Raw genomic sequence first — 24,994 nt, 5'->3', positions numbered from 1 at the left:
AAGTGGAGGACGATCATTCACTGACATACAGGGGTGCAAAAACTGGATGATAGCAAAACCTTCAAATGTTTATGAACCACTGCCAACCGAAAATAAGTCCAAGCATCTAAGTGTACCTGTGGTCAACAGGCAATAACATTTACTTTCTAAAATCAAATTTAAATGAAAGCTTTTCAAGAAATTTAACATGGGTCAGTTTAGTTATATTTATTGAATACAGTTAATACTAGGTGTCTCTTGTGGCACACCTGGGTGGCTCAGTTGTTTTCAGTGTCCAAATCTTGATTTTGATTCAGGTCATGATCTCATGGTTTTGAGACTGAGCCCCACATTCGGCTCAGTGCTGAGCATGAAACCTGCTTGGGATTCTCTTTCTCCCTCTCCTTTTGCCCCTCCCCTGCATGCACTCACTCATTCTCTCGCTAAAATAAAATAAAAATAAGTATCTCTTGGAAATGAGAGATCAAGGGACTAATATATATATATATATTCACATATGTAAAATTTATATATATATAAAATTTACCTCAGTTCTTTCTTAGCATATATAATTATGACTTTTACTTCGTATTAGATACTTAAACAACTCAGAATTCCACCAAAGTAAAAGCAACAATTATATCAGATATCTGAAACCCAAAGTAAAACTAGATAATATAACTAACCTTCCACAAGGAAGTCTCCCAGTAGGCATATGACGGCCGTGGGTTTAAGGTAGGAATCCCTAAGTTTCTTCTTGGAGTAAGGTTTCCATTGAACACTGAATTATTTCCAAAATGTCCACAATAAGGTGTTTCCAGGCCTAGGCTCATAGTAAGAGTCCTGAGTGAAGTTTGATGCTGCTGTCTCTCCGCAAGAAGTCTTGTATTACTCTCTGACAGTCTCTCATTAGTCCTGTGAAGATTAAAAAACACAAATACATTTTCTTTTTCCCTAAATCATTCCTAAATGACTTACATCTTTTTAAGTTTCCATAATAGTCAATAGCATTTGCCATTGAACAGTGTTTTAACACTGAACATGTGACAGAGCACACCTACTATCTAACATTATACTTTTAAAATTGTTCTAAAGAAATACTTATGTTTCCAGGGGGATCCCTAACTAACAATTCAAGTTAGGGAAGGGAGAGAAGTGGCTATCAGTGATGTACATGGCTTAACGAATAATACTTGCTGTCTTCTGGAATGGCTGTACTGACAACACCCTTCAGGATGCCAGTATATATACACACTTATATTTAGTAAACCTGTTTACAGATCTAAAAATAAACCATCCCTCAAAGACATTTTCAAGCGTTTGCTTTCACCACTCTTGTACATTTCACTTACTATCTCAAAGAAACTGAGCATCTGACACCGAGGAATCACTGAGACCAACAATCTCTAGGGGAGATAGTAGATGGCAGATGTGTGATCAGAAAGAATTAAAACAGCTACAGAGGCAATTAGCTTATAACAGTTACCAAGGCACTGGAGGCAGAATCTGCCCTTTCTGTCTTCAGTCTTCCACATACCTCCCTCCCACCACGGTGCTCTTTTTAGCCACTTTGGGAACGCTACTCCCCTTCAGCCCTGAGTCTTTCTGTATTTCACATGTATGCCATTATGTAAAGTAGAAAAACCATAAAGGACAGTTTGTCTCAAGGCCCACTCTAGTAATAATACCAAAGTTCACAATCAAGAGAATAAATGTACCAAGCTGCCAGGATGAGTAGTAGTAGTACTTGACCTTTTAGGTTAAAGATGTCATCTTCCAAAAATGAACTCATCGACATTTCTATTTAGGGTACTTCTGACAAGCAATTTTATAATAATATGCTTCTAAATGAGAAAGCTTCAAACAATGCACTTAAAGACTAGCAGATCCGATCAATGGAAAATATACAGGGCGGGGGGTGGGGTGGGGGCGGGGGGTGGGAGAAGAGGTCCTGTAAAACCAAAAAGAATAGGAGGGATGCAAACTGTCCTGGACTAACATTTCAAAGGTAAGTTCACTTAGAAACATCATTTTCCAAAATTACACGATGTAGTTGGCTTTCACTTCCTACTCATCTCATGATCTTGGCTCCACAGAAATTATGCTTTAGAGGCAAATGAATAAGCTAAATTTCTTGTCTATGATTCTGTTTTGGCTTACCTGTTCAGTTCACTTCTCAAGGACTTTCTAACTTTTAATTCTTCTAGGTAGAGTTGCCTGTAGGTTTCCAACTCTGTTTTAGTAGAATCTTCTTGAGACGTCTTCATTGTAGAGACCTGAGATTCCAGATCTTTAATTCTAAGTTCCATTTGACTTCTCGTTGAAGCATGAGCATTTTCTCTTAACTGGTCCAAGTTTTCTTGAGCTGCTGCTTGTGCCTAAAGCAAATTAACAGGAGAGTTTTTAAATAGCTATAATCTGAATAATTAATTATACCTGTTTCCTTTAGTTCTGAGTCAATGATTCAGAGAGCAATTTTAAAGGAAAAAAAAAAAAAGCCCGAGTGTAAAATATTTATCATCAATGTCAACTGAATTAAATATGATTTATAAAATTAAAGTTCAATCATTCCTGTATTAGTATTCACGCAATCTGATAATTCAAATAATAGAATCAATGACAAAATTTTAAAAGTCAACAATAAACTTAAGAATAATCCAAGTAGAGTGCAATTTTTAAATCATAATTTTTCTTTTCCTCTTCATAGTGAGACTAGTTGTTTAAATCATCGTTTTTTCTTATCCTCTCGATTTAGTAGGAACAATGATGAAAACTGAAATCTTTAAAGGGAGGAACAAATGCCTCCAGAAATCTACAAATTTCCATAAAGCAAGTAGAGGAAACCCGTACAATACATCTATCCAAAATGTAATTTGCAGTGAAATGAACGAAAGCACATTACAGATCAATTAACCTGTAAAAACAGGTTGACTTCGTGTAATTTTTGTACTGTGTCCAGTCGTGCTCTTTCTTCAATCTCCCGTTTATACTGTTCCACTTGACTGCGTTCTACCATATTCATTTCCATAAATTGTTTCAATTTTACTACTTCTCGTTGTAACTTCTTGTTATTGCTCTCTAGTTTTTCACGTTCTTCTTCGAAAGCTTTCATTGATAATAACTCTTGTTGAAGAATTTGATTTTTTGCATCCAGGTGTAGACCTTTTGAAGATGTAGTTTCCAGATCTGTTGTAAGGACATCAGCCTGCATGAATAAAACACTATAGTTTGGAAGTGGAGTGAAAAGAGTCTAACTCAAAACTACGATCAAAATTTTTTTTCAGATTTTAAGTAATCTCTAAGCCCAGTGTGAGGCTTGAACTCACAATCTCAAGATCAAGAGTAACTGAGCCAGCCAGGCATTCAAAATTTTAAATAAACTCATTTGCAATAAAATGTTACCTGTCTTAGAATGTGGAACCTTAAACAACTCAGAAAATCAAGAGCAAACTTAAAGCCATCAGGTGTTACTGAAATAGATCTTTGCTATCATTGTCTTTACTACACAACATTTGCACTTGATTCTATACTTTTATTTTTCTATCATTCTTTCATATCTTTCTTTCATAAAATAAGTCCCCTCTTAGGAGAAAGTCTCTTAGCCCTTCCCCCATCTTCACACTCCATCATCTTTAAAGAAGTTTTAGCAATATCATATTGACTTATGTTTGCGCGCGTCCAAAAATACGTCCCAAGATAAGACTCTGAAAATAAGACTGTAATTCGTGAATCTATAGGTAATGATTCTAATGCCACGGCCTTTTTCTGAGCTGCAAATGTTGTAATGCTAATTTGAACTGCATTCCCAGGAGAAATGATTCTCCAGGTTAAGAAATCATATCTCCCAGGGTAAAACTTTAATTGGATAATCCACATATTTTTTTGAGGCAAAATAAAAACTTATTTCAATACTGTTATCTTGTAATCCTTTGTTACACTCTAGAAAATAAGAGATCATACTACACAACAACAACAACCACAACAACAAAACTGGCTGGAGTTTCAGTGATGCTGAGTTGGAAAGGTCTTCCATCCATTACATATGATTGGTAAGACAAGGTGAGTGGATGTGGTCGTTTTATAAATTTGTTGATACTTCTGTGAAAATCCCTCCCCTTAAATATATGCTAGCTTCAGTAACTGGTTTCTAGTGAACAGAATATGCAGAACTGCTGTGATTTTTAAGGCCAGCTTGGAAAATGTGATACAGCTTCCATCTGACTTTCTTTGTCTAGGGAAGCTCACCCTTAGAACCCAGCCACCACGTTGTGAGGAATCCCAGGCTACCTAGTGAGTCTTCATGTAGATACTCCAGCTGAGACTAGCCAACGTCCTAGCCAAAGGCCAGCCTCAACAGCCAAACACGTGCATGAACAAGCCTTTAGATGATTCTAGTCTCCAGCTTCCAGTTATGCCAGCTGATGCCAAATGAAGAAGAAATGAGTTGCCCTACTCTGCTTTGCCTAAACTAAAGATTGGTGAACAAGATAAATGCTGTTTTGAACTACTAGGCTTTGAGGTGGCTTATTATGCAGCAGTCAATTACTACCACAGATACTGATACTAAAACCGGTGTGCTGCTATTGAAAAAAACCTAAAACTAAACTTCCTTTGAACTGGGAGGTAGGTGGAACCTGGAAAGATGTAGAAAAGCATAAGAATGAGACCCAAACAGGGCCTCCACAAGACTCTTAGTGGAAGCCTGATGGCCTGTGAAGAGGCTGACAGCAAGGGTTTCTAAGCAAGTGAAGAAAATGGCACTGGAGGAAAGGGAAGTCATGCTACAAAATACCTGAAAGTAAAACGGATAGGAAAGAGAAACTAAAGAAAGACTATGCAACTGAAAGGAACCAGGACTTACTGGGTTCAAGTATCTGTTTCTCATTTACAGCCTCTCTACATGTGGAACTGGCAAATAATGCCAACATGAAGAAATGGCTTTTGGGTGACGAGAAAATCCAGGGTGCTACCAGGAAAACAGAAAGATTTAAGGTATGCCTCCAATTTCTTTAGGGAATCTTAAGACTATAAGATTTTTTTTAAGTAGGTTCCACACCCGACATGGGGCTTAAACTCAGCACCCAGAGATCAAGTGTCACATGCTCTACCAACTGAGCCAGCCAGGAGCCCCAAGAGTAGACGAATTTTAAAGGCATTGTCATAAAAGAGCTTCACAGGAAACCTGAAATGAAAAGCTGATCTCAAAAGGACTTGGGAGGGTCGCTTTGCTACAACACGGCATGAAATCCAGTACTATTTATAGAAAACTAAAAAAGGTAAGAGATTTATAGTAGCAAACATACTATTTGCTAGCTTGGACTACAAGAGACCAAATCTTGCAAAAGGAGAAGAGGCCTTTGGGTCTTAGAAGTCCCACAGGGAGGAAGCAGGATGAAAAAACAGCTGCAAATACGGGTCATTCCTTATGAAAAGGAAGGAACCAAGAACTCAAAGAGTAAAGAAAGGGAAGAGACATGGAGAAAGTATTCCCGTGGTTAGGACTAAACCCTATCCTAAGAATTGACAGCATGCATCAGGCTATATTTCAAAACTCTTATGGACTAGGGTGCTTCCCATCTTCTTTTTCTGAATGGGAGAGTCTTCAGCAGTTGACTAGAATGTTGCATTTGTGAGTGGTAAATAACTGTCTCTTTCGTTCTCAAGTCCTCATATTGAGAACACTTGCACTCAAGGGGCTATACTTTAGATACCATAACCCAGGCAGCTTATCCCCACTGCACCTGATTAAGATGGTAAGATCTTGGACTCAAGCCCTGAACCTGATGCCATGATAACTGAGACTTGCAGGAGGTATTGGAGGGGGAGGGGAGTGAATGCATTTTTCAGGTGGGAGGAATACAAACATTTGTGGCCAGTGGGTAAATTATACTGCTTTTTAAAGGTGTCCATAGGTTTCAAATATTAATTCAATAAAAAAAAAAAAGACCATGGAACAACCTTAGTGGCTTGCTCCTAATGAACAGAATATGTGACTATGATGCTGTGTGTATTCCAAGCCTAGGTGACAAAAGGCGATACAGATTCTGCCTTGCTCTGTATCTCAGGCTGCTTACTTGGAATCTAGCTCCCCATCTAGTGAGGAAGTCTAGGCCACAAAGAGGGTCCAGGTGTGTCAGTTTAAGTGTTTCTGCTGCCTCCTGAACTGAAGTCCCAGGCAACAGCCAGCATCAACAACCAGACGTTAGTGAACAAGTCTTCAAATGGATCCAGCCCCAAACCTTTCAGTTGCCCCACCTGAAGCTGAGCGGGGCAGACACTAGCTGTCCCGACCACGCTTTTCCTAACACATTTGTGAACAAAAAAATCTAACCTTTGGGGATTTAGTTAAGAAAGAAACAAAAATGATAAATGGAGCAGTGGGTGAAAAAAAAAAGAGATGACACATAAACTTGTATAGGAGAAGTTGGTCTCCATTAAAGTAGGATGTAATAAATGTTAAGATTAATTTCTTAACAACCAACAGTGCTAATGAGAAGCAGATAACTAGAAGCAAGATCTAAGAAGTTTTTCTCTCAGTTTTTCCCCAGTTAGGATCATATTAGCTGTTCATTTTCCATATATGGCCTTTATTCTGTCGAGGTATGGTTCCCCTAAGCCTACTTTGTTGAGGTGTGCTGCTCTTCAAAACATCCATCATGACCATATGATCTTGTCAATCGATGCAGAAAAGGCCTTTGACAAAATTCAGCACCCTTTCTTAATAAAAACCCTTGAGAAAGTCGGGATAGAAGGAACATACTTAAAGATCATAAAAGCCATTTATGACGAGCCCACAGCTAACATCATCCTCAATGGGGAAAAACTGAGAGCTTTTTCCCTGAGATCAGGAACACGACAGGGATGCCCACTCTCACCGCTGCTGTTTGACATAGTGTTGGAAGTTCTAGCATCAGCAATCGGACAACAAAAGGAAATCAAAGGCATCAAAATTGGCAAAGATGAAGTCAAGCTTTCGCTTTTTGAAGATGACATGATACTATAGGTGGAAAATCCGATAGACTCCACCAAAAGTCTGCTAGAACTGATACATGAATTTAGCAAAGTTGCAGGATACAAAATCAATGTACAGAAATCAGTTGCATTCTTATACACTAACAATGAAGCAACAGAAAGACAAATAAAGAAACTGATGCCATTCACAATTGCACCAAGAGGCATAAAATACCTAGGGATAAATCTAACCAAAGATGTAAAAGATCTGTATGCTGAAAACTATAGAAAGCTTATGAAGGTAATTGAAGAAGATATAAAGAAATGGAAAGACATTCCTGCTCATGGTTTGGAAGAGTAAATATTGACAAAATGTCAATACTACCCAAAGCTATCTACACATTCAATGCAATCCCAATCAAAATCGCACCAGCATTCTTCTCGAATCTAGAACAAGCAATCCTAAAACTCATATGGAACCACCAAAGGCCCCGAATAGCCAAAGGAATTTTGAAGAAGAAGACCAAAGCAGGAGGCATCACAATCCCAGACTTTAGCCTCTACTACAAAGCTGTCATCATCAAGACAGCATGGTATTGGCACCAAAACAGACACATAGACCAATGGAATAGAATAGAAACCCCAGAACTAGACCCACAAACGTATGGCCAACTCATCTTTGACAAAGCAGGAAAGAACATCCAATGGAAAAAAGACAGTCTCTTTAACAAATGGTGCTGGGAGAACTGGACAGCAACATGCAGAAGGTTGAAACTAGACCACTTTCTCACACCATTCACAAAAGTAAACTCAAAATGGATAAAGGACCTGAATGTGAGACAGGAAACCATCCAAACCCTAGAGGAGAAAGGAGGAAAAGACCTCTCTGACCTCAGCTCTTACTCGACACATCCCCAAAGGCAAGGGAATTAAAAGCAAAAATGAATTACTGGGACCTTATGAAGATAAAAAGCTTCTGCACAGCAAAGGAAACAACCAACAAAATGAAAAGGCAACCAGCGGAATGGGAAAAGATATTTGCAAATGACATATCGGACAAAGGGCTAGTATCCAAAATCTATAAAGAGCTCACCAAACTCCACACCCGAAACACAAATAACCCAGTGAAGAAATGGGCAGAAAACATGAATAGACACTTCTCTCAAGAAGACATCTGGATGGCCAACAGGCACATGAAAAGGTGGTCAACGTCGCTCCTTATCAGGGAAATACAAATCAAAACCACACTCAGATATCACCTCACGCCAGTCAGAGTGGCCAAAATGAACAAATCAGGAGACTATAGATGCTGGAGAGGATGTGGAGAAACGGGAACCCTCTTGCACTGTTGGTGGGAATGCAAATTGGTGCAGCCTCTCTGGAAAGCAGTGTGGAGGTTCCTCAGAAAAGTAAAAATAGACCTACCCTATGACCCAGCAATAGCACTGCTAGGAATTTCCCTAAGAGATACAGGAGTACTGAGGCATAGGGACACTTGTACCCCAATGTTTATAGCAGCACTCTCAACAATAGCCAAATTATGGGAAGAGCCTAAATGTCCATCAACTGATGAATGGATAAAGAAATTGTGGTTTATATACACAATGGAGTACTACAGGACAATGAGAAAGAATGAAATATGGCCCTTTGTGGCAACGTGGATGGAGCTGGAGAGTGTGATGCTAAGTGAAATAAGCCATACATAGAAAGACAGATACCATATGTGTTCACTCGTATGTGGATCCTGAGAAACTTGACAGAAACCCATGGGGGAGGGGAAGGAAAAAAAAAAAAAGAGGTTAGACTGGGAGAGAGCCAAACATGAGAGGCTCTTAAAAACTGAGAACAAACTGAGGGTTGATGGGGGGGTGGGAGGAAGGGGAGGGTGGGTGATGGGTATTGGGGAGGGCACCTTTTGGGATGAGCACTGGGTGTTGTATGGAAACCATTTTGACAATAAATTTCATATATTGAAAAAAAATAAAAATAAATAAAATTTAAAAAAATCCATCATGAATGGATGTTATAGTTTGTTAAATTCTTTTTCTGCATCTATTGCAATGATATGATTTTATGCTTTTTTGAAAATTAATATGAGGTAGCACATTCATTGATTTGCAAATATTGAACCACCCCTGCACACCAGGGATAAATCCCATCTGGTTATAGTGAACGATTTTTTGTAATGTTTATTTATTTTTGAGAAAGAGCACAAGCAAGGGAGGGACAGAGAGAGAGGGAAACACAGAATCTGAAATAGGCTCCAGGGTCCAAGCTGTCAACAGAGCCTGAAACTGGGCTCAAACCGAAGGACCTTGAGATCGTAACCTGAGCTGAAGTTGGCTGCTTACCTGACGAAGCCACCCAGCTGCCCCTGCTCCTGGTGAATGATTTTGTAATGTATTGTTGGATTCAGTTTGCTTATTTTCTTCAAGAATTTTGCATGTTCATCAGAGATGATGGCCTGTAATTCTCTTTGTGGTGTCTTTATCTGGTTTGGGTATCAGGGTAAAGTTGGCATAGAATGAATTTGGAAATTTCCCTTCCTTTTATGTTTTTCTGGAACAATTTGAAAAGGACAGGTTAAACTTTTTCTTTTCTTTCCTTTTCTTTTCTTTCTTTCTTTCTTTCTTTCTTCTTTCGTATTAGCTCTTCTTTACATGTTAAAATTTACATCTGAAGTCATCTGCCCCTAGACTTGTGTTTGTTGAGAGGTTTTTGATTCCTGATTCAGTTTCCTTGCTGGTTATTGATTTTTTTTTCAAATTTTCTATTTCTTCTTGTTTTAGTTTGGTAAGTTATACGTTTCTAGGAATTTTTTCATTTCTTCTAAGTTGTCCAATTTGTTGGCATACATTTTTTCATAATATTCTCTCATAAATGTTTGTATCTCTGTGGTGTTGGTTCTTATTTCTACTCTCACATTTGTGGTTTTATTTATTTCGGTCTTTTCTGTTTTTTGTTGATGACTCTCGCTAACGCCTTATCAGTTTTATTAATTTTTACAAAGAACCAGCTCGAGGTTTCATTGATCTGTTCTAGTTTTATCTGTTTTTTGTTTGTCTATCATTCATTTCTGCCTTAATCTCTTTTTTTAATTTTATGTTGAGAGAGACCACACAGGAGTGGGGGATGGGCAGAGAGAGAGAGGGAGAGAGAGGGAGAGAGAGACTCCCAGACAGGTTCCATGCTGCCAGCACAGAGCCTAACACGGGGCTCGATCTCACTACTGTGAGATCATGACCTGAGCCAAAATGGAGTCAGACACTTAACCAGTGAAGCCACCCAAGGGCCCCCTGCTCTGATCATTATTACTTGCTTTCTTCTGCTGGCTTCAGGCTTCATTTGTTGTTCTTTTTCTAGCTCCTTTAGGGGTAAAGTTAGGTTGTTTGAAACTTTTCTTGCTTCTTGAAGTAGGCTTATATTGCTTTGTACTTCCCTCTTAGGACTACTTTTGCAGCATCTCAAAGGTTTCAGACCATTGTTTTCTCATTTCCATTTGTATACATGTATTTTTTAAAATTTCTTCTTGTATTTCCTGCTTAACCCATTCCAGTGTAGCAGCACGTTATTTAACCTGCATGTATTGTTTTTTAATAACTAAGGCCTGTTTTTTGTTTGTGATCCATTCTTGAGAATATTCCATGTACACTTGAAAACAACGTGTATTCTGTTTTAGGATGGAACGTTCTGAAAAAAATCTCTTAAGTCCAATCTGGTCCGCTCTGCCATTCAAAGCCATTGTTTCTTTTTTTTCTTTTTTTTAATATATGAAATTTATTGTCACATTGGTTTCCATACAACACCCAGTGCCCATCCCAACAGGTGCCCTCCTCAATACCCATCACCCACCCTCCGCTCCCTCCCACCCCCCATCAGCCCTCAGTTTGTTCTCAGTTTTTAAGAGTGTCTTATGCTTTGGCTCTCTCCCACTCTAACCTCTTTTTTTTTCCTTCCCCTCCCCCATGGGTTCCTGTTAAGTTTCTCAGGATCCACATACGAGTGAACACATATTGTAACTGTCTTTGTATGGCTCAAAGCCACTGTTTCTTTGATGATTTTCTGTTAAGATGTATTTTTTGGTGATTTTTTAAATTAAGATCTATTGATGTAAATGGGGTGTTAAATTGCCCTATTACTGTGTTATTATCAATTAGTTCTTTTATGTTGGTTATTGTTTTATGTACTTGAGTGCTCTCATGGTGGGTGCATAAATATTTGCAATCGTTAGATCTTCCTATTGCATTGTACCCTTTATTATGATATAGTAGCATTCTTTGGCTCTTGCTACAGTCTTTGTTTTTGGTTAAGTTTATTTATTTTGAGAGAGACAGAGTAGGGGAGGGACAGAGAAAGGGGGTGAGAAAATTTCAAGCAGCCTCCATGCTGTCAGCCTGGAGCCCAACATGGGGCTCAAAGCCACCAGCCATAAGATCATGACCTGAGCCAAGACCTAGTCGGTTGCTCAAATGACTGAGGCACACAGGTGCCCCACAGTGTTTGTTTTAAGGACTCTTTTTGTCTAACAAAAGTATCGCTACATTTTCTTTTAACGTGATAAATTTTTTCTCCATCCCCTCGTTTTCATTTTTTTTTTTAATAGAATTTATTGTCAACTTGGCTAACATACAGCGTGTACAGTGTGCTCTTCGTTTTGGGGGTAGATTCCTGTGGTTCATCACTTATAGACAACACCCAGGGCTCATCCCAACAAGTGCCCTCCTCAATGCCCACCACCCACTTTCCTTTCTCAGCCACCGCCCCCCCCCATCAACCCTCTATTTGTTCTCTGCATTCAAGAGTCTCCTATGGTTTGCCCGTCTCCTTCTCTGTTTGTAACTATTTTTCCCCTTCCCTTCCCCCACGGTCTTCTGTTAAGTTTCTCAAATTCCACATATGAGTGACAACATATGATATCTGTCTTTCTGTGACTTATTTCATGTAGCATATTATCTTCCAGTTCCATCCACATTGCAACAGATAGCACGATTTCACTCTTTCTCCTTGCCAGGTAATATTCCAGTCTATATGTAAACCACACCTCTTTATCCATTCATCAGTTGATGGGCTTTTAGGCTCTTTCCACAATTTGGCTATTGTTGAAAGCACTGCTATAAACATTGGAGTACATGTGCCCCTAGGAATCAGCACTCCTGTATCCTTTGCATAAATCCCCAGTAGTGCTATTGAGGGGCCATAGGGTAGTTCTATTTTCAATTGTTTTGAGGAACCTCCACACTGTTTCCCAGAGCGGCTGCACCAGGTTGCATTACCACCAACAGTGCGAGCATCCCCTCACTTTTAATCTGCAGGTGTCTTTATGTCTAAAATGAGGTTTTTATAGGCAGCATACAGATGGGTCGTGTTTTTTGATCCATCCTGTCACCCTAGGTCTTTTGGTTGGAGTGTTTATTCCATTTATATACAAAGTAATTATTGACAGGTATGTATTTATTGTCATTTTACTACTTGTTTTGCGGTTGTTTCTGGAGATTTTCTCAAATCCTTTATTGTTTTTCTCGCCTTGATGTCTTTCTAATTTGCTTTAATGATATATTTGGATTTCTTTCTCTTTATTCTTGACGTGTTTATTAGTTGGTTTTGGTATATGATAAGCATTAATTTGTATATCACCTGCTCTGCGTGTAGCAGTCTATATTAAGTTGATGGTCAATGAAGTTAGAACTCATTTTTTTTTCTCCTCCCCATGGTTTAGATAAGCTATTTTATTGTATATCCTGTTTTGGGGCATTCCTTGACTGATTTTTTTTACAAAAATATACATTTTTACTGCTTTTACATTTTCTGCCTTGATACTGTCACTTCTGATCTCTCCTTTCCACTCAGAGTCCCCGATAATATTTCTTACAGGCTGATTTAGTGGTCACAAACTCCTTCCATTATTGTTTGTCTGAGAAATTCTTTATCTCTCCTTCTATTATGAATGATAGCCTTACTGGATAGAGTATTTTTGGCTGCAGATTTTTCTCATCCAGCACTTTGAATATATCATGCCTTTTCCTTATGCTTTGCAAAGTTTCTGTTGAAAAATCTCCTGCTAGCCTTGTGGGTTTCTCCTTGGAAGTTAATGACGTGTTTTGCTGCTTTTAAGATTTGTAGCAGTGGGGCGCCTGCGTGGCTCAGTTGGTTAAGCATGACTTGATCTTAGCTCTAGTCATGACTTCGCAGTTCGTGGGTTCAAGCCTCCAGTGGGCTCTGCACTGACAGCACAGAGTGCTTGGGATCCTCTCTCTCTCTCTCTGCCCCTCCCCTGCTTGTGTCTGCATTCTGTCACAGAAAAATCAAAAGCAAAAACAAAACAAAACAAAAGAACAAAACACTAAAACAAAAAGTTGTTAGCAGTATATTTTGCAAATTTAATTACAACATGTCTTGGGTGTTGATTTTGATGGAAGTTCTCTGTGTCTCCTGGATCTCGATGTCTGTTTTCTTCTCCACATTAGGGAATTTTTCAGTTATTGTGTCTTCAAATCAATTATCTGTCCCCTTCTCTCTGTCTTCTTCTTCTGGGACTCCTATCATATGAATGTTTTTACATTTGACGGAGTCACCGAGTTCCTTAAGTCTATTCTTGCATTGGATAATTCTTTGTCTTCTTCAGCTTCATTGTTTATCATTACTTTGTCTTCTAGGTCATTAATTTGTTCCTCTGCTTCTTCCAGCTTGCTGTTCATTTTACTGCACTCTTCATCTCTGATCCTTGAACTCTTTTATGTCTGTGGTAAGGGTCTCACTGATGTCTTCCATTCTTTTCTCAAGTCCACTGAGTATCCTTATGATCATGGTTTTAAATTCTCCATTAGGCGTGTTATTTACATCTGTCCCATTTCGGTCTCTGGCCATGGTCTTATCCTGTTCTTTCATTTGGGATAAATGCCTCTGTGTTTTCACTTTGTCTAGGTATCTGCCAGCTTCTGTGTGTTAGAGAAGCCAGGTAACTATGTCACCTGCTCCCAAAGTAATGGACGTAGGGAAAAGACGTCATGGAATGCCTAGGGTCTAGCACTTCAGGGAGTGTCACCAGTGTGTGCTGCATGTGTCCTGGCTATGCTATCCTTCAGGCCAGTCGTCTGCAGAGGCTCTCCTTGCCTGGTCTGGTGTGTGTTTGGTCCCTGGCCTGAATGTGGCGAGTTTTAACTAGGAAACTCTCTGGTTGGGAGATGTGGTGTGGGCAGGCGTTTGTCCTGGTCTTCTGGGGGAGGGGTCTGCTGTGCTGGAACTCAAGCAAGAGTGATTGAGAAGGGTAGTTCCACCAGAGTGCAAGGCGGTGGTGCTTGGTGTAAGCAAGTTAGGTAGCCAGTGTTACTAATGCACTGCTTCCTGCAGGTGGCTTTATGTTTGTGGTGAGGGGCAGGAGAAGGAGATGGTGGCAGCCAGTGGCTTTGTTCCTACACACAGGTCTCTCTGAACTTTGCCTCTGAGGGACGTGCTCTGAGACGAGCAAATAATCTCCCCACTGTGTGCCCCAGGCACTCTTCAGATCACTGTAGCCATGCTGTATGCTCCCACGTTGTCTGCCTGCCCTCTGTCCAAGAGCAGTGCAGTACCTCAGGGCTGCAACCCAGCTAAACCGGATGCCCTTTAAAACTCCAGACTTTAAGCACTACTGGTTGCAAGAACTCACGCAATGCAGCCCCTCTTGTTTTCCAAGCCAGTGGGTATGGGGAAATGTTCTTTTTGTGCGTTCCCCTGTGCGTTCCTCTCTCTCACCCTTATCCACAACCTCGACTCCCTCCCTTCTGCAGCAGCCAGGATCTATTTCTCTTCTAGACAACATTTCTGCATCAAGGACCTTCTTTGATGTGGCCTCTTCTCTCCCTTTTGTTGTGGAGTTTGTTCTGTCCGTCTTCAGGTCGATTTCTGGGGTATTCAGGGTGAGCTGATTGTTATCTAGTTGTATTGGTGGGATGAGGCAAGCCTAGAGTCCTCCTACTCCTCTGCCATCTTCCTGTGTCTAAGATAGTTTCCTAAGATTCCCTTCAATTACAATTCTTACAAGTAGGCAGGAATGCCTCTTTAGAATCTCCCCTCAAGTTAAGGTAGAAGCACAGAGACATATGATTTGAAGTACAAAAGTTGAAAAACCAGAAAGAGTCAATCATAACCAAAATTGGGCCTTTGATCTGATTTCAAGTAAAGGAAATACGCAGCTTTGAGTATTTTTCATCCATTGAATACTCAATCTTCATTCTCCTTCCCTCAGTGAGGAAATAAAGAGAATGTTATGAAATCATTGTTCATCTTCTCAGTAGCACAACAAATGTACTGTCCTTTAGCACGACTTCAATTAACTGCACATTCTCCTTTACCTTACTCCAACCTTGTTTGTGGAGGGAGGTAAGACCATTTCGTCTTTGTGTTGTCCCACAATGCTTCTCCGTATCGTACAAGTTGGCTTCAAAAATATTTTGTCATTCAAATTACCAATCTACTACTTGTCTCTGATAAATCAACTTAATACTACCTCACTTTGTACAGCTGTATTATTTGAATGATGTAATGTTTATTCCATTCATTATACGCTGAGCTATAATGCATAGCTATGCATATCTTTCTATTTAAGTGAAAGAAAGCGATAGAGGCTACTGTGTTTTCCAAGAATGTAGGATCTGTGCCAAGAACAAGATTAACACCAGTGTTACACACAAGAACCAGGTCAGAAGAGGATCTCATTGTGAATTGCAAGATGATGGATTAGCAAGATTGCTTAACAGGAAAGAGGAATACCCCAGAGTTAATCTTTTCTTTCCTAGATGGTGAAAAGTATGGGTGAGTCTATGCGTTATAATGAGAGAATAAAATATAATGAAGTAAACGGTAGACTGAGTCAAGACATCCTATGGCCAAGATTTGATGGCAGTGAAAGTGGGCAGCACTGACTGAGAGAGTAAAAGTTTGCACAGGCGGGGAACATGGGTGGCTCAGTCAGTTGAGCCTCAACCTCTCAGGTCATGATCCCAGGGTCATGGGATCAAGACCCCTGTCAGCATCCACACTAAGTGTGAAGCCTGCTAAAAATTCTCTCTCTTCTCTCTCTCTCTCTCTCTCTCCCACACACACACACACACCCACATCCTGCTTGTGTATACTCTAAAAATAAAAAAATAAATAAAATAAAAATATAAATAAATAAATAAATAAAGTCTGAACACACTAAAGAAAGACCATTTTATCTTTTTGAGCCTGACTTCACATCGAGTCATGGGGTCAGCAAGGCATAGGCTGGTGAAAGGTCCTTCAGGAAGCAAAAATCTCTATAGGAGCAAAGTTAAGTTCTACTACATTGACTTTTTATTATTACATAAGTGACTGGTAATTTGCAAGATAACTAGGAAAACATTTTCATAAAATTTGATACGGTACTGGCATAAGGACAGACATATAGATCAATGTATTAACATTGAGAATCTAAAAATAAACTCTCACATTATAGTGAACTGATTTTCCACAAGGGTGCCAGACAATTAAATGGAATGAGAATAGTCTTTGTAACAAACGGTACTGGGACAAATGGATAGCCACATGCAAAGTAATAAAATCAGACCTCTACCCCATAGCATATATACAAAATTCACTTAAAATCTAAGAGCTAAATGATAAACCTCCTAGACAAAAGCTGACGTGTATATGTTTGTGACTGGATTTGGCAATGATTTGTTAGACACGACACCAATAGACAAAAGCACATTAAGTTTACTTCATCAAAATTAAAAACTTCTATGCTTCAAATATCACCATCAAGAACGTGAAAAGGCAAGTGACTAAATAGGAGAAAATACCTGAAAATCCCATGTCTGCTAAGGGATTTGTATGTAGGCTATTTAAGTAACTCTTCCAATAATGAAAAGACAATCCAATATAAAAACGGGCAAAAGAATGGATTAGTTCTTTAAAGACGACATAGAAATGGATAATAATCACGTTCAAAGGGACATGTTCGGGGTGCCTGGGTGGCTCAGTCAGTTAAGCTTCTGACTTGGGCTCAGGTCATGATCTCACTGTTCGTGGGTTCGAGCCCCACATCGGGCTCTGTGCTGACAGCTCGGAGCCTGGAGCCTGTTTCCGATTCTGTGTCTCCCTCTCTCTCTGCCCCTCCCCCGTTCATGCTCTGTCTCTCTCTGTCCCAAAAATAAATAAAAACGTTGAAAAAAGAAAGAAAGAAAAAGAAAAAAATAATTTTAACTACTGAAAATCTAGTAGAACACCATCACCCTTTTCTGTAACTAAACGTTTTTGTTTTGTTTTGTTTTTTTTACTTGACTTGAGAGAGAGACAGAGAGAGAGCATGCAGAAGTGGGGAAGAGAGGCAGAGGGAGAGACAGAGAAAATGGTAAGCAGGCTGCAAGCTCAGGGTGAAGCCTGATGTGGGGCTCGGTCTCATGACCGGTCTCATGATGTGGGGTTTGGGATCATGACCTGAGTGGAAATTAAGAGTCAGGACGCTCAAACAACTAAGCCGCCCAAGTGCCCCTGTAACTAAAATCTTTTTGGAGCCAGCCACACTCTCCTCTACATGCTGATTGATGGCTACTTTGAGGTCATAACAGGAGAGTTGAGCTGCTACAACAGAGACTATGGCCGACAAAACGAAATGTTTCTATACTCTGACAGAATAGCTTACCAACCTTAATCTCCTACAAAACATAACATTGTTAATGTTTTTAAATTATATATGATCAGATAAACATACAAATGTATCTATTGGTCAAATGGAGGAAATATAGGAATTTACCTTATGGTAAACATTTCTATTTTCATATTCCAAGCACCACATCAACTATGATTTTACATATTCACATAGGCGAATGACGTTGCTATTCTCATGATTATAAAACTGAACATGCTGTTTTCAGTGACAAGATATTTCATGGAAGAATTTGAGAAGCAATATCCTAGTAGGGGCCAGAATAGAATGCCTGGGTCTGAATTCCCAGTTCTGCTCGTTATGAGCTGTATGACCTTGAGCACACTACCTAAAACTTCCATGTCTCAGTCTCTGCATCTGTAAAATGAAGGTAATAACAGCACCTACTAGGACACCTGAGTGGCTCAGTCGGTTCAGTGTCTGGCTCTTGATGTCATCTCAGGACATGATCTCAGGGTCATGTAACTGAGCCCCACATCGAGCTCTGCATGGACAGCGAGGAGCTTGCTTGGGATTCTCTCTCTCTCTCTCTCTCTCTCTCTCTCTCCCCTTTGCTCTCTCTCCCTACATGCCCTTCCCCACAATCTCCTCTCTCTCTCCCCCTCTCTCTCTTTCTCTCTCAAAATAAAGGTCCTTAAAAAAGTGATCTCAAAATAAAAGTATCTACCCCACTGGGATGTTGGGAAGATTAAATGAGGAAATAAGAGATGAACAACTTAGAAGGGTACGTGGCACATAGCTCTAAGCGTCTGCATTTAGCATGATTACTGTTGCTGTATTTTGCATTCCAATACAATGTGATAGTTTAGGCAGGTGGCCTGCCAATACAAGTGTTCCCCTATACAAATTATACTGAAGTTATTCTTCATTCCACCACAAGTGGCAGCAAATGGGGAGCATGAGGCCCAGAATCTCTCCTCAGTACTTCACACAACTTTCGCCAATGCCACTAGCCAACAGTACTTTTTCCATTTATAATCCTTTTAACTTACTTCCTCTCTATACCACTCAGTGGACAATGCTCACAGACCAAGGTACAAAGAGCACCTCCTTGACTGAGTAGTAGATCCTTTACATGACCATCAGAGGCAAGGGAAAGCCACTGACATGGAAATAATCGAGTCTTGCTAAACTAAATTTCCTCAATCATTTCACGTCCATACTGTTTAGGTTAGGCTGCTTTAACATGTACTCTGATGAAGAGATTAAGGCTTTGTGGTAAAAGCATATCAGAGAAGCTGTCCCCAGATCTTTGCAGTTGGTAAAGTGTTATAAATCTGTAAATCCCAGTTCTGGCTGTGTAAGGAAGAAAGACAAATTTAGAGAGCTTTTTCATAGTGAGAGGGAAAAAAAAAACCAAACATTTGATTGAACATTTCTCCTCTATTTGATTAAGTGCTTTCATTAATAGTTTTATTTATATAAGTGTGTGTGTGTGTGTATAGATATACACACATTTTTTTAACATTTATTTTTTGATAGAGAGCACGAGTCTGAGTGACGCAGAACGTGAGGGACAAAACGGATCCAACAGGCTCTGCTGACAGCAGAGAATCTGATGCAGGGCTCAGTCTCAAGAACGTGGAGATCATGACCTGAGCCAAAGGCAGACTCTGATAAGACTGGAGACAGCCAGGCACCCCTCAATTTTGTATTTAATTTCTTAGCATACATTTAGAATCAAAGCTTTGTTATACCAATGTTTCCAAGAAGAATTTATTGATACGGCATCAAGCACTTAATTTTATCGGAAAAACTGTTAAGTTAAAATATTTTCAATTTATACAAGGATAAGTACCACACGTATCAAATATTATTATCCCTTAAATTTATACTTAGGAAGGCGAAATTACCTGTCATTAAAAAAATAAAAACGTCAAATAAAGAACTATATTGTTCTGCGCAGGCTAGATGACAAGTGTCAAGAGGGTTAAGGCTAATGGGAGTTACAACAGTCAGAGAAAGTTCATAGGAAAGGAGACTGTGAGACAAGTCTGAATAACATAGGTTCAGGCAAGAGGAACAGAAACTAAAAAGACAGCATGAGTAACGGCGGAGAGATGGTAAAATCAACCCAATTAACTCAGAGGATAAAATCTGATGGCAGAGACATTAAAAACAGGTGTCCACACAAGAACTACATGAATGTTCATAAGCAGCAGTATTAACAGGCAAAAAGTGGACACAACCCAAAGGTCCATCAACTGATGAATGAACAAGGGCCTTAGCCCACGATGGAGTACTGTTGGACAATAAGAAGAAATGAAGCACTGATATAAGCTGTAACCAACACAGATGAACCCGGAAAACATTAAGTGAAGCTATCTAGTCCCAAGGGACCACACGTTGTGTGACTCCATTTATATGAAATATTCGCAAGAGGCAACTCCAGTGAGAGACCAAGTAGTAGACTGGTGGTTGCCTGAGGCTGGGGGCAACGGGTAAGGGTTTCCTTTCAGGGTCAGGAAAGCATTCTACTTGATGGCAGTGATGGTTGCATGAGCGTACACAGAGACAGTGAACTGTGCGTGTCAAATGGGTGACTTTTATGGGATGTGTATTGTACCTCAAAAAGGCTTTAAAAAAAACCCAATGGCAGGACACAGATAATGTTCTCAATTCTCGCTTTTGGGCGTACATACTATACATGATCTGAATATTTCAGATCATGTGCTTTGCCAACATGTCTAAAAGGCAAAGAAAATGAAGGAAATGCCTAAGTTCAAGTGGTTTGTTAAGTGATCTTTCTGTACAAGTCATCCTGAAATCAATACAGATTCTTCTCGAAAGTGAAGATGAGAACTAAGACAATTATCTGAAACATTCCATTAAACGTTATCTTCTGATTTTATCCAGCTTGCCTCATCATGGTAATAGAGATATCATTAAAAAACATTGTTTAGCAGGGGACAAAAGTCTCTTGGGGCACCTGGGTGGCTACGTCAGTCAAGCGTCCAATTCTTGCTTTCAGCTCAGGTCATGATCTCACGGTTCATGAGACTGAGCCCACGTTGGCTCTACACTGACAGCATGGAGGCTGCTTGCGATTCTCCCTCTCTCCTCTCTCTGCCCCTCCCCTGTTAACATGCACGCACACACTCTCTCTTGCTCTTTCTCTCTCAAAATAAATAAATCAACTGTAAAATAAGTTTTACATTAAGAAAGAAAAAAGTTTCTCAATTTCTGTGAGGAAGGAGACAAAAGCCTCAACTTTCCTATTACAAGAAAAAAAAACGTATAACGCAAATAGTAGAATGAAAGTCAGAGTTTACGAAATAAATGTATTGTAAAGATACTAAAATCATAATCAATTAATTATAATGAAAATACAAAAGAAAGCGGTCCATGGAAGTTGGTATCCTGAAACACCTTATATTATTTAACCAGCTATAAGTTAACTGTTGACAGGTTACATTTACTACATACTTGACTTCTGATTCGACCTAATTTCTTCTTGAGATCCCGTGTCTCATCTTCCAGATGAAGATGTGATATAACCTCCGGGGAAGCATGTGACATAGACTGTTTCTTCAGAGTATCAGCCAGTTTTTGTTGAAGTTCTCTCACCACTACCTAATAAGACATTTCTGTTACTGATTTTCCAAATCATCTTATTATTTAATTATGTTAATAATAGACAACTCTAACATGCGTACTTTGAGAAATATCACCACATACATCAATTCACCTTCTTTTCCTTTTTTTAAATTTTTTTTTATCGTTTATTTATTCTTGAGACAGAGAGAGACAGTGCATGAAGAGGGGAGGGGCAGAGAGAGAGGGAGACACCGAATCTGAAACAGGCTCCAGGCTCTGAGCCGTCAGCACAGAGCCCGACGCGGGGCTCGAACTCACGGACCGTGAAATCATGGCCTGAGCCGAAGTCGGACGCCTAGCGACCAAGCCACCCAGGTGCCCCAATTCACCTTCTTTTAGCAACACATACACATTCCTGTTCACTGAATTCAGTTAAAGAACAAAAGGTGTTATCTCCCTGCCTAGTCAGGATGATGTCACTTAGATAATGAATTCAACCTCACTATCCATTCTCCACTGGTGAATTTGCAAAGCTTCATAACCTACAGAAGTCTCAAAAAGAAATGGGGACATAGTGGGCACAGCAGTCGTAAATTCTATATTATGAAAGGTTTTCTCTCTTTTTTTTTATTGCAGGCTTAAGTTACCGTCAGAATTCCTCACATATCCAATCCTCTCCTCTTATCCTTCTAATAGACTCCTATCTCGGAGTAAAGTCAAGTCATTCCAGTGGCCCCTGCTTCCACCCCCCTCCCCTGACCTCAGCTCCTACAGCTCTCTCCCCTACTCACTCCATTCCTGCTAAACAAGAATCCTGCAACCCCTCCTTGGTCTGAAAATGGAGATCCAATGCCAACTTAATAAATCACAGAGAGATACACTTCTCTTTGTACTGGACAAACTTATGCCCACATGACAGTAACTGAGCTTCGAAATGAGCAAATTATTTGTAAAAATATTTAAAATAAGTTATAAACAGCAGTGGGAAGATTACTCAAACATGGCTTTCCTGACACTCACCACAGTTGTCCCAAATTATGATGTAGTGTAAAGTAGATACCTTTAAAGAATTAAGAGGTTGTAGGAACACATGATTTGAGACTGAAAATTGAAATTTATGTGAATAAAAATAAAATCATACCAACTTAAAATGCATAAAAAGCTACCAAAGGGAAAGTACTACCAGAAAGAGCACCTATACTTCATTTCATCTGGGAAATCTGAAGTGACTGTCCAGTTAACTCAATTAATTGGATCTAAGTTTCAAAATACTCATTTTACCTTTGAGCATTTTCATTTACCAGCTCACCACAGTAATAAAATGCGGTGGCAAAGATGACAATTATTATTGTAGGGGGGGCCTGGGTGGCTTTCTCGGTTAAGCAAGCAACTCTTGATTTCGGCTCAGGTCATGAATCTCACAGCTCCTGACTTTGAGAGTCCTGTGTCGGGCTCCACGCTGGCAGTGCAGAGCCTCCTTGGCATTCTCTCTCTCTCTGCCCCTCCCCAGCTCATGTTCTCTCTCCGACTCTCTCTCAAAATAAACTTAAAAAAAATATTATTATAGCAGTATAAGACTATCATCTAGTAACAGTTTATAACTTAACCTCTTAAAGTTTCATAGGTGACATAGTATCTGTACTCAAATCAAAACACCTCTCAGGTCTAATTTTTATTTGCTGCATACGAGTTATGCTTTTGGTTGATTTATAGTCTTTTTTTTTTTTAATATTCAACTAGATTCACAAGTCAGCCATAATCAAATATTACCTGAGTTTTCTTTCTGGAAATCTGAAACATTGTTATCTTTCTGGATACTTACTTCTAATTTCCCTTTCTCATTTTTATACTTATACATTCTTTCTTTTATATGTTTACATTCATCGATTAACTCCTTATTTCTTTCTCCCAGCATAAGACCTTGTTCTTCACGTTTAGCTTTAAGGTATTTTTGGATATTCTGAAACTGGTCTTGCATATTAATCACTAGCTTTTCTTCACTGTCAGCTTGGTTGTGAGCAGCATCTAGTTGCTGTCTAAGCAACATATTTTCACTTTGTAGTTGAGATAACCTTTCCTCGAAGGATTCCTGCTTTGCAATGTATTTATTCACGTTACTTTGTTCCTTCTGATACATGTGTTCAATTTCCATCTTCTGGCATTGTGTTTGGCTTAGGTCCCTTTGTACACATTCTAAAACCAAAGTCTTTTCTCTGAGAGCATCTTTTGTGTGATGGAGCTCAATTTCCAGGGCGTTGAATTTACTTTCATCTTGAGAAAGTTGCCGAGAAAGAACTTCATTGTTATCTTGTAGTTTAGACACATCAAAATTCATCTGGTCCTGTAAGTGACCATCTTCATCTCTTGCTCTCTGGAAAGCAAGTTCTAGGTCTCTTCTTGATGTCTGACTCTCATCATGATTGTGTACAGCAGTAGCCAGTCTAGCACGGTACGATTCAACTTCTGCTTCCAGGCTCTCTTTATTTTGTTTTTCATTCTCCAGTTTAGACTTTAGCCTCGTAATCTCAGCAGTCAGAACATTAAGCTGTCCACTATATCGGAATATTGTTTTTGATAATGTTTCCTCATTCTGCTTTATGGTCTTTTGAAGATTGTCATTCTTTTCCTTTACACTTTCAATGTCTTCACAATATTTCGTTTCCTTTCTCTGGTTCTGATTTTTTATGGTGTCTCTTTCCAGTCTTAGCATGGCGATTTCATCCTGCAACATGTGGTTTTTATGCAACAGATCTTGTATTTCCTCACGACTATCAGAAAGCTAAGTAAAACAAAGGACATTTTCAGATCGCATTCAATAAAATGACATTATCATGCTTTTCTTTGAAATTAAAGCATAACCTATGTTTAAACAATGAAAAGGTTACAGAAGGTGCCAGGGTGGCTCAGTTGGTTAAGTGTCTGACTCTTGATTTTGGCTCAGGGAATGATCTCACATTCTGTGGGTTTGAGCCCCACATCAGGCTCTGTGCTGACAGTCAGGAGCCTGCTCAGGATTCTCACGCTCCCTCTCCCTGCCCCTCCTCTGCTTGTGTTCTCTCTCTCTCTAATGAATAAAGGAACATAGAAGAAAGAAAGAAAGAAAGATTACACTAAGTGAATATCCAACTGGAAAAAAATGAAGCTGGCTCCAAATATCAAATTTTATACAAGCATAAGTTCCCAAAAGTTCAGAACTTTGAAGATAATGAAGGCATGAAAGTAAAAAAGAATTCGTGAGAAGTTTTCAGAATCTCAGAATTGGAAAAGCCTTTCTCTGATTTACAACAAACCAGAAGGCCTGAAATAAAAGAGTAATAACTCTGACTACACTTAAAAATTGAGTTTACAGTAGATATCAAAAACACAGCTACCCCACAGTAAAATCGTTAGCTCTGCATCTACTTGGACAGATTAAATTTCCTAAAATGCTTTTCTTTCTGAGGATATTTCATAGATATCTACTTTGCTAACATGTCTATAGTCAGTTATAAGAATAGATCTATTGATAACTGAGAAATCTAGGCAATGTATTATAATAGAAACACTTCTCCATATATCAAAGAACTCATTTCGTTATCACAATTCTAGAATGGAGACATTAAAACGGTGAGCTGCAGGACTCTCCCCAGGTCTTCTCACTCCACAACTAGTGCTCTTGCACCAACCACTGCTACTTCTCTAGTGTAAATACACAAATATGAAAGAAGTCTTGGATTTCAAACTGCTGATAGGAAATAAGGTGAAATGTATACATCTCTTAGAAAATCATGAAATTACTGCTGCAATACCTTGTATTTCCTCTTCATGTTGAAAATAGTATTAAATATAAAAGAGGGGAAAGACACTCCACCATTTTATTAG

At 39.3% G+C, this 24,994-nt stretch overlaps 1 protein-coding gene across 1 annotated transcript in view; it reads right to left on the bottom strand.

The window, feature by feature from the left end:
• The window catches only part of LOC125149402 (ankyrin repeat domain-containing protein 26-like), a 107,727-nt gene that overhangs the window by 5,183 nt on the left and 77,550 nt on the right, over positions 1–24,994 (bottom strand). The window contains 5 exon segments of the mRNA XM_047828302.1: positions 666–894; positions 2,140–2,357; positions 2,894–3,184; positions 21,023–21,169; positions 22,956–23,912. Coding sequence (XP_047684258.1) covers positions 666–894; positions 2,140–2,357; positions 2,894–3,184; positions 21,023–21,169; positions 22,956–23,912 — 1,842 coding nt within the window.

Source organism: Prionailurus viverrinus, chromosome D3 (assembly GCF_022837055.1).
Source record: "Prionailurus viverrinus isolate Anna chromosome D3, UM_Priviv_1.0, whole genome shotgun sequence".
Lineage (NCBI taxonomy): Eukaryota > Metazoa > Chordata > Mammalia > Carnivora > Felidae > Prionailurus > Prionailurus viverrinus.
Note: the sequence above shows the minus strand (reverse complement) of the source record. Positions and strands in the feature narration are given on the sequence as shown.